This window comes from Pyricularia oryzae, chromosome 3 (genome assembly GCF_000002495.2).
Source record: "Pyricularia oryzae 70-15 chromosome 3, whole genome shotgun sequence".
Taxonomy (NCBI): domain Eukaryota; kingdom Fungi; phylum Ascomycota; class Sordariomycetes; order Magnaporthales; family Pyriculariaceae; genus Pyricularia; species Pyricularia oryzae.
This window is the reverse complement of record NC_017849.1, coordinates 6,517,807-6,532,021: the sequence shown is the minus strand read 5'-3', so window position 1 is coordinate 6,532,021 and position 14,215 is coordinate 6,517,807. Positions and strand designations below refer to the sequence as shown.

Sequence of the window (14,215 nt, the reverse complement as noted above, 5' to 3'; positions counted from 1 at the left end):
AACCAGTCCATAGCTGCCAGAGAAGCCCTTAAGAAACACGAGTTTGAGCTAGGCAAGGGCCAAGATATCCACGAGTTTATTGCCACGTTTAATTCACTAGCCCAGCAAGCAAAGGTTCGGGAAGAAGACTGGAAGCAAACCTTGTGGGGATGTATACCCGCCGACCTCGATCACCGTCTGCTGCACGATAGTGAGAACATCGACATAGACTACGAGACGTTTTGCCAGTACGTTACCAAAGCCGTCTACAGCAACCAACTGGCACAAGAAAGGCGCAAAGACCGAGAGAGCACCGACAAAACCAGCACGAAGAACGAGACCCGGAGCAGGCAGAAAACAGCTTCGACGAAAGTCCGTTCGCGCTACAAGCCCAAAAATTATCAAGGGGATAGAACGGAACCAATTACGATGGCTAAGGCCGGTCGCTCACTGACTTATGAGGAGAAAAAGGCGCATTGGGATGCCAACACCTGTTTTATGTGCGGAAGGGGTGGCCATAATTCCAAAGATTGTCCCGAAAAAGAGAGAATAAGGGATGTCAAAGCAGTGAAGCCGAAGCAACAAACGAGTAGCTTAGATTCGGAAACCACAGACGAATCGGGAAAAGAGTGAGACCGCCGCAAGCCTCCTCGGTGGTCCAGATGTCTACGATAGCTCAAATTGGTAGTAACCCACGACCTAAATCTTTCATCATTCGAACTCAGATACAGGTTAATGGCGTAGCACTATCAGTTAAAGCTCTTTGTGACACCGGAGCAGACATTTCTCTTTTGATCAGCCCAGCAATCGCTAAACAAGCCGCAGAACGGCTAGGAGCCCGGCTTCAAAGGTTAAAAACCCCGCTACTTTTGTCGGACTACCGCAAACAGGACGCAGGACGCATTACGCACAAACTAAAAGCGACCTTGGAAATCGATGGACGCCGTTTCAGCAACCAAATGTTTTACGTGACGGAAAGTGGGCATGATATGTTTATTGGGCAGGATTGGCTAGTTGAACAGGATGTTTGGATCCACCCGAAAACGCAAACGTTCGCATGGCCTGAAAGGACACCGTCGCTGGCAAAATTCTCGCCAGCCATTAGACTTCCGAACATGTTGGACAAGCCCGATCCGGTTGCACAAGCCGATGCCGAGCGGCGCGACCGAGCATTCGAACGGGAAACCAAAAGGGTGCAAATACTTCGACGACCGTGGCGCCAAACAACCTTTTTAGAACCCAGACCAACGACCCCGGTCGTCTTGGGTGAGGACCGAGACGTTGTAAACATAGCCGCCCTTCAACACAAACTGGACACCGACCCCCGACAAAAGCGATGGAAATCGTGCCCAATACCCACGCAGCCCATCACGTTAGAAATTGGACCCGAAAAACCCGCCATCAGCCTATCTGCCGTCGGCCGTTCGTACCAATGGAAAACCAACAAGGGAGAACCAATCCCGTTCCCGGAAGATGAAGACCCCGACCATGTCGAACTGGTCCGAAGCAAACTGCCATCCCGACTCGCTCACCTGGAGGGATTCTTTTCGAAAGCAGCTTCCACCAACCTGCCTCCACATCGCCCAGGGCACGATGTAATTTTGGAGCTAGACAAGCCGAAAACAGGATCGCCTCCGACGTACAGGACACCTGTGGAATTCCTGCCGCTCGAAAAGGAAACAGTCGACGAGCTGCTGCGCATTGGGTTTATCGAACCCTGTATGCAGGCCGACCCAGCGCCTGTCCTGTTCGTACCTAAACCACACTCCAAAGAACGCCGTTTTTGCACCGACTACCGATGGATCAACCAGTTTTTGAAAGATCGATTCGTACCAGCCCCGGATGTCAACGGAACTATTTTTAATTGTCGCAATGCAAAGAGGTTTACAAAAATCGACATTATTCGAGCTTTTAACCGGTTACGTATGGCGGTTGGCTCAGAGTACCTCACTGCTTTTCGCACCCGACAGGGCACCTTTCAATGGAAGGTGCTTCCCTTTGGGCTAAAGGTCGGCCCAGCTTGGTGGCAGTCATTTATCAACGCTCAGCTAAATGAACTTTTGGACTTGTTCGCCAGCGCATACGCCGACGATGTTTTGGTTTATTCCGACGGAAACGAAGAAGAACATTGGGACCAAGTAGAAGAGGTTATTTACCGATTAAGCCGAGTCGACCTCCAGGGAGATATTAAAAAGTCTCGATTCAACGTTACCACGGTCGATTATCTTGGCATCGTTATGGACGCAGGTCTGGGCATCCGTATCGATCCAGACAAACTGCAGGCAATTAGCGATTGGAAGTTCGAAGACCTCACGTCCAAAACAGCCGTGCGTTCCTTTTTGGGATTGTGCAATTACATTCGAATGTTTTGCCACCATGCCAGCAGCGTCGCTGAGCCGTTGAACCGACTGTTGAAGAAAGACGCCAAATTCGCTATGGGCCCCGAACAGAGGCGAGCATTTGAGGAAATGAAACGTTTAGCCTGCGATGCACCGGTTATGGCATTTTTTACCCCAGGCCGACCGACTAAGGTAGAAACCGACGCCTCACGCAACGCGACCGGCGGAGCAATCTGGCAACAGCAACCGGGTGGAGAATGGAAGCCTGTGGGATATTTCTCAAAAACGATGACCCCAGCAGAACGCGCATACCCGATCCAAGACCGAGAGCTGCTGGCAGTGGTTCAAACGCTGAAACATTACGAACCAGAATTGTTAGGGACAAGCTTTTTCGTGGTTACAGACCACCAAGCTTTAGTTTACTATTCCACAAAACGACTCCTTTCGACTCGACAGGTGCGTTGGGCAGATTTCCTGGCCAACTTCAACATTACGTTTCAGTACCGCCGCGGCAAAGACAATATAGCCGCCGATGCCCTGTCCCGCAAGACGGCAGACCTTCCAACAGTTAAAGCTCGGGAAAAAGAAGAACGAACAATGATTTTAATCCCACCTGAGAAGATCACACCTACGGTGGCCGCCGTCAGCACTGCCGACCCAAACGCTCACGTGGTGAGCGGCGCAGATTTGGTAGACCTAATACGACAAGAGAACGAAAAGCAAAAGCTAGGCCAACACCAAGGAAAGCTAGTCGTCCCGGAAACGACTTTAGACGGACAGATTTTTTTAAGGACCGCTCTGATCCGTGAAGCTCACGAGCCCAAAATATTCGCCCACGCAGGACAGAACAAGACGATACAAATGATCAAAAGACGGTATTTTTGGGAGGGCATGAGTCAAACCATTCGGAAATACATCAAAAACTGTCACGACTGCGAGCGAAATAAAGGCAGACACGACAAGACCCCGGGCCTATTGCATCCGCTACCGATACCGAATTACGTTTGGGAACATGTAGCAGTTGACGGAAAGGACATGCCCAAAGACAAGTTCGGATACGACTACGTGTGGGTGTTCGTTTGCAAGTTCAGTCGCCTGATAGCCACCATCCCAGGACAGAAGACCGACACAGCAGAAATCCTGGCCTCCCGATATTACCGATACCTATACCGTTTCCTAGGACTACCTTTCGTTTGGATTAGCGACAACGCCGGGCCGTTCATCTCCGAATTCATGGCGACGATAAATGAACTCACGGGTACTAAACACCGACACGGCAGCGCCCTGCACCCTCAAACACAAGGTGCCGTAGAGATAACCAACCAGGAACTGGACCAAAAGCTGCGGTTTTATATCGACAAATACCAGACCAGTTGGAGCGTACATTTGCCTGCTTTGGATTTTGCCCACAACGCCGCGTGGCATTCCAGCCTTGGTATGTGCCCGTTAAAGGTAGTGCTCGGGACCGAACCCCGAAACCCGCTGTCCACCGACCTGCCAACCACGACCGTTGATTCAGACCAGAAACGAAAAGCGCTGCAGATCGTCCGCCAGACTAAAGAAGTCCAAGAGTTGGCTCGCCAAAACGCGCTAAAAACGCAGGCGAGGCAGGAAGAACAAGCCAACAAAAAGCGGCGACCAGTAGATTTTGGGGTTAACGACTATGTTTTCGTCAAGAAAAAAGGGTTTCCGACGACCGCACCGACGACCAGATTGGATTCACAGTGGACCGGACCATGGCAGATTCTAGAAGAACGAGGATATAGCTATGTTTTGGACGTACCTGAATCGTTTAAAGGAAAAAATTTGTTCCACGCAGACCGCCTCCGCAAAGCCGCAATGGACCCATTACCACAACAGAAAAGAGAGCCGCCTCCGCCAGAAGAGATCAACGGAGAACCAGAGTTTGTGGTCGATAAAGTTTTAGCGTCCCGATTATTTAGCCGGAGTAAGATATTGCAATACCAGGTCGCATGGCAAGGATGTGATCCAGACGACACGTGGTACCCGGCTGAAAACTTCAAGAATTCAGCGACAGCCCTTGACGACTTCCACAAGAAGTACAAAGATGCCGCAGGACCGCCGAAGCGATTGGCAATCTGGATAAAAGCCGCTGCCGAGGATAAGTTGGACGAACCGAATCAGGAGGATAACGTGGCGGAGCATGGAGAGTTAAACGGTAAAAGGAAAAAGCGACGACATGGTTAACTTGACAAGAGCCTCGCATGATCTCCTGCGTCGACATACGAGGTTTGGAAGGGGGTAGTGTGACATTTGGACCATGAGATCACCAGACCCTAACCCTGACCCTGGACCAACGACCCACCAGGGTGATACCTTTATCGACGTCGCGTCAAGCTCAGAACTTTGTTTGTTTCCTTTCCTCTCCTCAGAGTAGAATCTTCGTCGATAGGCGCCAATAGACTAGCTTCCGTGCTATGCTTACCCTGGCCGTGACAGAAACCATTGTTGCTGTACGTTTTTCCCCTTAAATATAACGAGGGGAGGTATAACAGCCCCCGTAGCTGATACACATTCGATTATGCTCGTCCAACCCCGCGTTCCAGGCTCTTTTCGCTGTAATGGCCGGATTTTATTACGCCCTAACACCAGGCCATTAGATCCTTTGCCTTCCATTATACCTGTTTCGTCCATATTCCAACGGTTGGCCGGTTTTATAGTATCGACAACGGGATTTTTCAAATAGGACCACCAAGATTTAATTACCTCGGTTGTAGCCCCATTAACCCGGGCATTTTCTATTCGCCGGGGTCTTTGGGTTTTCAAAATTGGATATCGGGCTATAAAACGGCTAACCCAATGTTTCCCAAGGCTTTTTCTTTCTCCGGCGGCCTGAAGAATTCGTTCCGCAAAATAGCGTAGTTCTTGATGCGTTGGCGGAAGGCCTAACGCGGCCTGCGCAAGTACCCAATCTGCCAAATAGGTTTCCTGCTCCTGTGAAAGCCTTTGACAAAATCTTTTCGCTTGTTGAATTGACTGGGCCCCCTTTAAACGATCGTGAAGGGTACTCCGAGGAATACCCCATTTTTGCGAGGTTTTGTGAACTAATTTGCCATTTCTTATGTCAGAAATGGCAGCAAGAAGCTGATTTTCAGTGTACTGTTTCATTGGAAGGTTTGGAGCAAGAATCTTCAAAAATCAAGTTCTAAAGTGAAAAATTCGTCTAGATATTTATAAAATAAAACAAAGGGTTGACGTGGCTGAGTAGATATTTTTAGGGGCCGGACTTTAGGGGGGTCGGAGATGTGGAGCTCAACGTTACCACGTAATGGTTCAACTTGAACAAAGGACAAAAGGCAGGGTTTGTCGGTTTTGTACTTGTGCATAGTACCCGGCAAAGCCGGTTGCCGATAAGGGTACTACTGTAGTATTCCCTCGCAAGCCTGGATATTTCCAGAATGTTGTCCAGCATTTTACGACGCACATCCAAGTCTAGAAGATTCGGCGCAATGTCCTCGTCTTGCTCCCGGACTTCACCAACAAAGCTCGGTTGGGGTCGAATGGCCTTTGACAGTCAGCTTACTCGAAAAAGAAGCTTATTGAATTGATGCATCGGAAGCGTACTCATAAATTCGGGATGCGAGTTGTAGGCCTAGTTCTAGTGCTTCTCCTAGGTCTTGAGGCAAAAGTCGTCATGGTTCCATTGCCGGAGAAAACTATCGTGACTAGAGCTAGCTGGTTCGAGGCCGACATATCTCCTTCGGCATCCGTACCTACCAACCTAGGTACCCATGTCATCATTACGCTTGTAACGTTAGCGACTGCTTACTCGAGGGTAGCAAAAGGAAAGTTTCAGTCGGCGTAAGCTGGAAACAAAACAGCAGCTGTCAAAATCGGGAGGCCGGCACTTGGCATCAATCTGTTGTGATCAAGGTTTCAGGCCTTTGCACCTTTAGTCCGCACCAGTTACCCTGATCGTCTTTGGCAACGAGCACACCTGTTGATTGGTCAATTCGTTGTAGGTGGTAACAAGTCATCGGATAACAATGTAGATCGATCAATGACAAGGCAGCGAGTTCGTAGTACGTAGTAGTAGAAGTCGAAATAAGGAAGCTATCGACACGAGAGCTGTATGGGTCAAACATGCGTGAATATCGTTGGATGCTGTTCTAGTTCATGGTCCCAGGATCAACGATGAATGCAGGCCGGCCGAATCGACTGCTGTGGCCTCAGGGTAACCCCAGTTGTGGATTGTGATTGTAATTGTGGTTTTTACTTCCCTTTGATAAACTTTGCCAAAATGGACATTCCACCTCGAGCTAGATGTTTAAACGACAACAGCGCGGTAGTTTAGGCCTCGATAGACTTGTGCCGTCGCAAGTTCTGGTTCATAATTCAATCGGAGGAACGTTTGTTTGCTCAACTTCAACTTCCAGTCAACCAAAGTATTGGCGGACTTTCCTCACTGGGAAAATCACGGATAACGCACGTGACCTGCTACCACCAAAATTCGCCCCGCATTGATGCCAAAACCCACTGGCATTCGCCTCCACTCTTCTTCGCGACAGCTCATAGCATCAGGCAATGAATAGCATCACGTCAAACTCCTTCACTTGAAGGCGAATCGGCCGCAATGCCCTGGAGACTGTTTTACCGCATTCTCGGCATCGAGGTAAGCACCCAGGACTTGCGGTCATTTCATCCCATCTCAGTACTAATCAGCAACAGGAGAGACTTGTCGAACACATCCTCCGCCAGCCAGGATGGCACCGTTTCGTCGGGAGAATCCATCGACGAGTCGACGAGTTCCAAAACGGTCCGATGCCAAACCAGCCAACATTACGCCCGGGAGAGGCAACTGGTAGGTGGTTTAGCAGACAGAATCACAACGACAGTAGCTGACTGATGGATGCGCAGAGGACCCGAACCGACGCGGCTTCGTCTACCATTTTGTCGAGGAGATCAAGAGTGCATTCAGACATCCAAACGGCCCTCCGCCGCCGCCCGGCAAGAAGTGAGCGGCTAGATCGAACTAGACGCCACTAGCATACAACACCACTAGGATACAACGTTCCCGATATCTCGCGACATGCCTCCCACCGCGACCCACTCGGAAATCGCAAGGTCTTGATAGTCCCGCCTCGTGTTCGTATACAGTCCCCGCCGACTCATAAGCGCCGACTCGAGTGTTCGGGGAGAGGGTCAAACACACATGGGTGTTGGAGCCAGGGTCTCGTCAGCCTATTAACAGCGCGGGGCGGTACAGCGCCGAGAGCATGTGACAAAGCCGCTGGCTTCTGATGGGTTTTGCGAAGGCGGCAATCGCAGTTGTAGTTGCAGGATCAAGGTTGCAGCGTAGCAGTCCCGTCACAAGCTGTGCCATAATATTATTGATGGGGATCAGGCTGTGGTTTATCCTAGTGTCTGGGCGTTGTGCTGCGACCGTTAAAAGCAGTCAAAGGAACGAACACACATGTCATTTAGACCTAGATATCAGCCGGCGCTCTGCAAATACAGTTCTCCAAAACTAGCTCTCTTCAGCAACCCACTTCTGCCATTCCTCACTCTGCTCAAGCGCATCTACAAAACCCTCCCTCCACGTCCCTGCAACGTCTTCCTTGAACAAGACACCCCTTTTAAAATCCCATGCCAGCAACCCCTCTTTCCTAGCACCACCGTCACCCTGTAGCACACCCACGGCAACGCAGACGCTATCAGGCTGGTCGTGCACCGCCCAAAACACCCCAGCGGAGCAGACACCACACCTGTACCGCTCTGCATTCTCCGAGCTCTTGAAATACGTCAGGCTTCCGAGCTGCGCCTTGTCAACCGCATCCTTGAGACCATGAATCGTCGCCGGGAAAGCCGCCCCGCCGGTGGTCTCAATGTGTGACAGGGGAACCGTCGCCCACGGCGTCACTTCGGCACCCGAAGCCCGCCTGCACGAGTCGCATGCGCACAGGCCGGCCCGGTATCGAAAAGTCCCGGGCTGGACGCACTCGGGCACGGGCCCGCGCTCGTCTTTCAGGTCCGCCGCGCTCCTCAGCACAAGCGCCACGCCTCCGCAGTGACACCCGATCGGGGTCTTTGCCGGCGCCGCGGAGCCCGTCTTCTGCGCGGCCGCAAAATCCCATCCCCAGCCTCTCTCCAACTCCTCTCCTCGCTGCTCCCTCCAGCGCTTGATCCCCTCTCCACCCTCGGCATTCCTCTCTATCCATCCCGAGGCCCCGCCATCCAGCGTGTCGCCGACCCACATGTGGTACCCGTACTTGGCCACCGCGGCAGCGCGGTCGTCGGCGTCCACAGCCCCCAGGATGACGTAGATCCATTCCAGGCCCACGACCCGGCAGAATAGCGTACTGCCGCACTTGTCGCACGAAAAGGTGGAGATGCGGGGTGACATGCTGTATTGGCGCAGGCCGGAAAGGTCGGGCTCGACGGGCCAAGGCGCGCAGACGCTGTAGAAGTTGCCCGTCAGGCGGCGGCACGAGTCGCAGTGGCAGCACCCGGCGCCGAGTGGAAGGGAGTCGGCAGGTGTTTTGGCCTTGAAGGTGTTGGCAGCGCAGAGGCACTTGGCCGTGAGTGTGATTTGCCTGTCGGTCGCCATCATTAACTGATTGCCTGACTATATATGCACATGACAAGGTGCCAAAAAGAGATGCGGGATGGTTAGGATTCCTTTGTAAAGGATTGATAGGTAGGTAGGTGGGTGGGTACGTGGTGCTTGCTAGGCAGGTACCCGACCTAGGTACCTTGGCTCAGGCGCTCATCTAGGTAGCCATCCCCAATCCACGTTGATCCACTCAAATCAAATGGGAGCAACTTTCGCTAGTCTAGTTAATATACATTGGTAGTTACACGGTAGTTACACGGGTACAGGACCCGACATGTAGGATACAATCAATCCTCATCTTCTTGAGGATCTCCCCGCCTCATCGTCACCAATTCAGTATACGACGGGCGGAATGGCCACCTCATCCATGCAACCAACAGATCAAGAAATTGTCGTTCATTCATCTTAATGGGGCGCACTTCGTCGTGGCCTTTCATGAATGCTCCGCCAACCCTTGGGTCTTTGAGGCTTTCTATGCTTTCCAGATTCATGCCGTCCAAGGCACCATGGGCCATCTCCGACAAGGGCTTTGCGACGGGCTTGCTTCGCTGGTGGAACAAGGCCTTCAGCATGATATCAAAGTTATCCCCATGCCGGCTCGAGCCAGGACCGTTCTCCAAAAGCATCGGGTTAGCAGCCTTGGGCTGGATGTCGACAAACGAGAGTGGTATGTTGGGGTAAAACTCTTCCGGCCGCACCAGAAAAGGCTCTACCTCTCGGCGGTCCCACATCAATAGTGGCGGGTCCGAGTGAAAAGTGTCATAGTCGTCGGATACCTTGTGCATGCCGCTTCTCCCATACGAAAAGCGTGCGAACTTCTCGTTCCATTCTTTTGCCTTCTTGTCAAACAAGCCCTGCAAGCGCTCGATCTCCTTTAACAATGCAGGGTCGGAATTTCCGCTCTTGGCAAGATTCTGCTTCTCGTGAACATCAATCCAGAGGGCCTTCGCTTCCTGGCGGATGTTCGACAACTCCCACCCATGTACTTGCCTTGTCTTTGCCCAGGCGGAAATTCCCTTGTCGAAATTCCAAGTCGCCTGGATGGAGCGGTCTTCAGCCTCGACCCTTTTCTCTCCCGGACTCTGATGCGGAGTCTTTTCATCCGGAATGAGACCAAGCTTCGGAAGCTCTTGACCGGCTGCTTCGGCTTCAAGGACGTGACGCATGAACCTCGAGGTTTCTCTCCCCTCGGGTAATTCTAGTCCTAATCTGCGCATCCTGTCCAAAACCCGCCGACAACTATGCAATTCTAATGTTGCATGGCGGTTGTATCCGGGGTGACGCTCCATCCTCTCTTCACTGGTACAAATCTCGGCAATATGTTCCGTGACGAGCTCTGCCTCGGCAGCCGGGCGACGACGCCCGGTCAAATCTTTGGGCAAAATACTATCAAGTTCCGGCGGCCTAAGCCATAAAAGCATGCGAACAAGACCATACTTTTGGAACACGTTGCGCAATCTGATGGCTTGGATCAGCTGGAACGTCACCATGGAGACGATGGACTTGAAGTTCATATATGACCTGTTTGGATAGAAGCCAAGGTTCGCAACGACGAGGAGGGTATCGTTTCGTGTGGGGGCCTGACCGAGAGTCTGCTTGTGTATCTCCTGATGAGGTAGAAACTCGGGCGTGAGGACGGTGTTTAATTCCTGCCATACGAGGCCTGATTTTGGGACAAGCCTCGAACCTGGACGCTGAAGTATCGGCTCGAGGAACTCCTGGTAGATCTGTGGTTCAGGCTCAAGTAGGATATGCGATCTAGGCTGGAGCAGATCGTTGAGCTTTCGACTAAACAAGCCAGTGCCGGGATACAGGTCGATAATGTCGCAGCCCTTGTGTCGTTCAAGGGAGGAGGGTATGGACTTGAGCACGTCGTCGCAAAGCTTCTCATTCACCACGTGTATCCTGGTTTTGTCTCCGCTCTTCAATATCTTAGTGAGCTCGGACTTGTCAAAAGCTCGTTTCTTGGCTTTCTTGACTTTCTCGGCTTCAACAGCAACCTTTCCCCGACCGATCGGTCGATGCAATGGGATCAAGGAAAGCTCGGCCTCTAATCTGAGCCGCTCAGCCTCTGTAAACTTGTTCTCTTCGTACAGTTTGAGCGCCTCGTGTGCAATCTTCGCCGCCTGTGGTGGCCGATCATCAAACAACTCTGGCACCCCCTCGGATATCTGGCGACGCTTGGCTGTTTTCTCCTTTTTGATTTGAAACACGCGCTCGGCATCGAAAATAGTTTCCCATATCTTCTCTTTTTCTTCGGGAGACACTGCGGCAACGAGCTTTCGAAGTCGTGTCAGGCCATGGGTGGCTCTGCAACGTCCCTTTTGTTCAACATCCACCTCTTTCCCCGCTTCTGGTACAGATTCTTTTGCAGCTTCTACTGCAGCCTTTTTTGCAGCTTCTGCGGCGATCCATCGTTTTCTCATGTCGCCGACCCACGCAATACCGCGTCGGTACACTCCAAGAGAGTCTAATTGCTCTGCCAACGGTGTCTCGGTAGCATATATGAATGATCTGGGTGGTGAAGCATCGTCACCGGTGTTATTTCGTTTGCCTGCAACGGCTCCGTAAAAGCTACGACTTAGAGGAAGCGTCTTTGGGATCCGAGGTTGTGGCCGCGGCCACTGGATGACCACTTTAGATACATGGCGGCGCGAAGGTATCATCAAAAAGAAAGGTACGAATGTTAGCGTTGAGCAAACGGGAAGCTTTAAACTCTAAGACGGGCCATGGATTCCAGGTCGGCAGTACTTTGGGTCAATCTGTTGCCAGTCAGCCATTGAGGCTTGATAGGCCCGAATTGTCTGTATCGTCTATAGGATTTTATTCTGCCACCTCGCACCGCCTTTGACGCGATCCATGGACGCGACTCTACCCCGCTCTTACTTACCCGGTTACATTGGGCTGTGCAAAGCTCTGACGGTAGGCCAGAGACGACTGAATGGTAATTCTTGCCGGGGCATCAATGACATGCATCCGACCATAATCACCAGTTACCATCAATCTATGTAGTAGGTAACTCCCGTCGCAATCACAAATGTTGCATCATGTAGTAGGTGCGTAGTAGTTACTTTGGTCTTTGGTGCTCATCAAGTCGCGTACAAACGAGCAAGTCTCCCTTTAATTGCACCTCACATTCCAGCATACACCCAGTAAGCACCTTGACTTGAACCCCTCACCAGCTCGGGATCTGGTTATTCCCCAAGCCCACCCCACGCACACCATTTGCCGGTTGAAAAAACAAAAGTGTCTGAATGATGGCAAAAGAGGGTCCTGCGTCTAGGCGATGCAAGTCAACCTTTTTCGGGTACCCTGCCCTTGCAAAGAGTTGCAGCCATCCGAGCCAGTACTCCAAATCTGGCCGTCTTTCCGAGTCAATTCGTTCCGCTTTGCCCCTCCCCACCGCATCAGCAATTTTTTGAGTCCATCAGGCAGGCTTCACCCGGTGTGATGCCTGTCCGACCACGCCAGGCGGACGGTCTGTTGCGGGGCAGCTCAGCTCGGCGATGACGCCCGGTATGCAAAAGCGGAAGGTTGAGGTATAAAGGGGTCGTCTGCCCGGGATGAATGCGATTTGGCCACGAAACGCATTTAACCGGTTGGAGCTTCTTTTACACACATCTCAAGCAAGCCCGACCAGGATTGCCCATCCAGATACCGTACGTACATTGCATCGACCCTATTACCTTTGTATCGATCCACAATGCCTCTCCCACACGGCGTCTACCGCGCAGACCACGTCGGGTCTTTCCTCCGCCCCAAGGAGGTGCTCGCGGCTCGTGAGGCTGCCTCCAAGAACGAGATCAGCCGCCAACAGCTTCGCGAGGTAGAGGATAAGCACATTGCCGAGGTGGCCAAATCGCAATCGACCAATGGCCTCCGCTCCATCACCGACGGCGAGTACCGCCGCGCCTGGTTTCACATCGATTTCCTCGTCAACCTTGATGGCGTTGCGCACATCAGCGACGGCAACATGGCATCTACCAATATCACCACACACGGCATGACGCCCCCCAAGCTGGCCGTGGTCGGCAAGCTGGGCCACTCCAAGCCCATCCAGGTGGATGACTTCAAGCACCTCGAGGCTCAGATCCCCGCCGACTTGAAGGACAAGGTCACAACCAAGGTCTGCATCCCGTCTCCCACCATGGTGCACTTCCGCGGTGGCCGCGAAGCCATCGATGACAAGGCCTACCCTACTCTCGAGCCCTTCTTCGAGGACCTGATCGCCGTCTACCGCGCCGAGATCCGTGACCTGTACGCCGCCGGCTGCCGCTTCCTGCAGCTAGATGACACGAACCTGGCCTACCTGTGTGACAAGGGCATGCGTACCGAGGCCGAGAAGAGGCACGGTGACCCCAACGCCTTGGCCGAGCAGTACGCCAAACTCATCAACGACGCCATCGCCGAGAGGCCCAAGGACATGATCATTGGCATCCACCTCTGCCGTGGTAACTACCGTTCCCAGTGGTTTGCCGAGGGTGGTTACGAACCTGTGGCCGAGGTTTTGTTCAAGAAGCTCAACGTCGACGTCTACTTCCTCGAGTTCGATGACCCTCGCTCAGGTGACTTTTCGCCGCTGCGCCACCTCCCTTCGGAGAAGATAGTCGTCCTGGGTGTCATGAGCAGCAAAAAGGCAGAGCTCGACGACCGCGAGGAAATCGTGAGGCGACTGAACGAGGCCGCATCATACTGCCCTCGCGGCATCGACCAGCTTTGCCTCTCACACCAGTGCGGCTTCAGCTCGACCGTCGAGGGTAACGAGTTGACCGAGGAGCAGCAATGGGCCAAGGTCAGGCTCGAGGTTGATATTGCCAAGCAGGTTTGGGGTGATGCTTAGAAAAAGTTTTGTATATGGAGGTTTTGTTTGGGCACGGCATGCATGGTGGATTTGATACCCGGTTTTGATTAGGCTCAACCGACTAAATACTATATAAAGCCATCGGAGGTCATGTTTTCCTGCTTCGCTTCCGTGCTCCCACCCTGCAACCACATGATCTAGACACTCACCCAACGAATCACGTGATGAGATCGGACCGATGCACCGCCCCTGACTCGCAGAACCATATTGTCTTTTAACTTGCATTGGCTCGTTTTACCACTGCGCTGTTGCCACGGCTTAATTCACGTGGAAATCTCGATGCCAACGCATTGCCTGACTAGTTCTAGGTAGTCTACCGGTATTAGAAATTTTACCAGACATCAGCTTCAGTGTAAAAAGTCTACGTACTTACTGATGCAGCATACTGCATACATGTGTGCCAAGGTGCATAACCGATTTCATCGTCAAACCGGTCAGTTTACTCCCCTGAAAATATCCCTG

General features: G+C 52.2%; 4 protein-coding genes across 4 annotated transcripts; 2 read left to right on the top strand and 2 right to left on the bottom strand.

Annotated features, from left to right (window-relative positions):
• Positions 1-6,912: 6,912 nt before the first annotated feature.
• On the top strand, positions 6,913-7,297 carry MGG_16983 (uncharacterized protein; the record flags this gene model as incomplete). Its single annotated transcript, XM_003713197.1, has 2 exons — positions 6,913-7,140; positions 7,199-7,297. The coding sequence occupies 2 exons, from the start codon at positions 6,913-6,915 to the stop codon at positions 7,295-7,297; spliced, it is 327 nt and encodes a 108-aa protein (XP_003713245.1).
• Positions 7,298-7,734: 437 nt separating this feature from the next.
• Positions 7,735-8,959, bottom strand: MGG_16982 (uncharacterized protein). Its single transcript, XM_003713196.1, has one exon. The coding sequence runs from the start codon at positions 8,887-8,889 to the stop codon at positions 7,807-7,809; it is 1,083 nt and encodes a 360-aa protein (XP_003713244.1). The 5' UTR covers positions 8,890-8,959; the 3' UTR covers positions 7,735-7,806.
• MGG_16981 (uncharacterized protein) lies at positions 8,901-11,640 on the bottom strand. The gene has a single exon (XM_003713195.1). It carries the CDS (start codon positions 11,556-11,558, stop codon positions 9,180-9,182), a length of 2,379 nt encoding a protein of 792 aa, XP_003713243.1. The 5' UTR covers positions 11,559-11,640; the 3' UTR covers positions 8,901-9,179.
• Positions 11,641-11,843: 203 nt separating this feature from the next.
• MGG_10852 (methionine synthase) lies at positions 11,844-13,908 on the top strand. Its single transcript, XM_003713194.1, has one exon. It carries the CDS (start codon positions 12,596-12,598, stop codon positions 13,730-13,732), a length of 1,137 nt encoding a protein of 378 aa, XP_003713242.1. The 5' UTR covers positions 11,844-12,595; the 3' UTR covers positions 13,733-13,908.
• Positions 13,909-14,215: the final 307 nt, after the last annotated feature.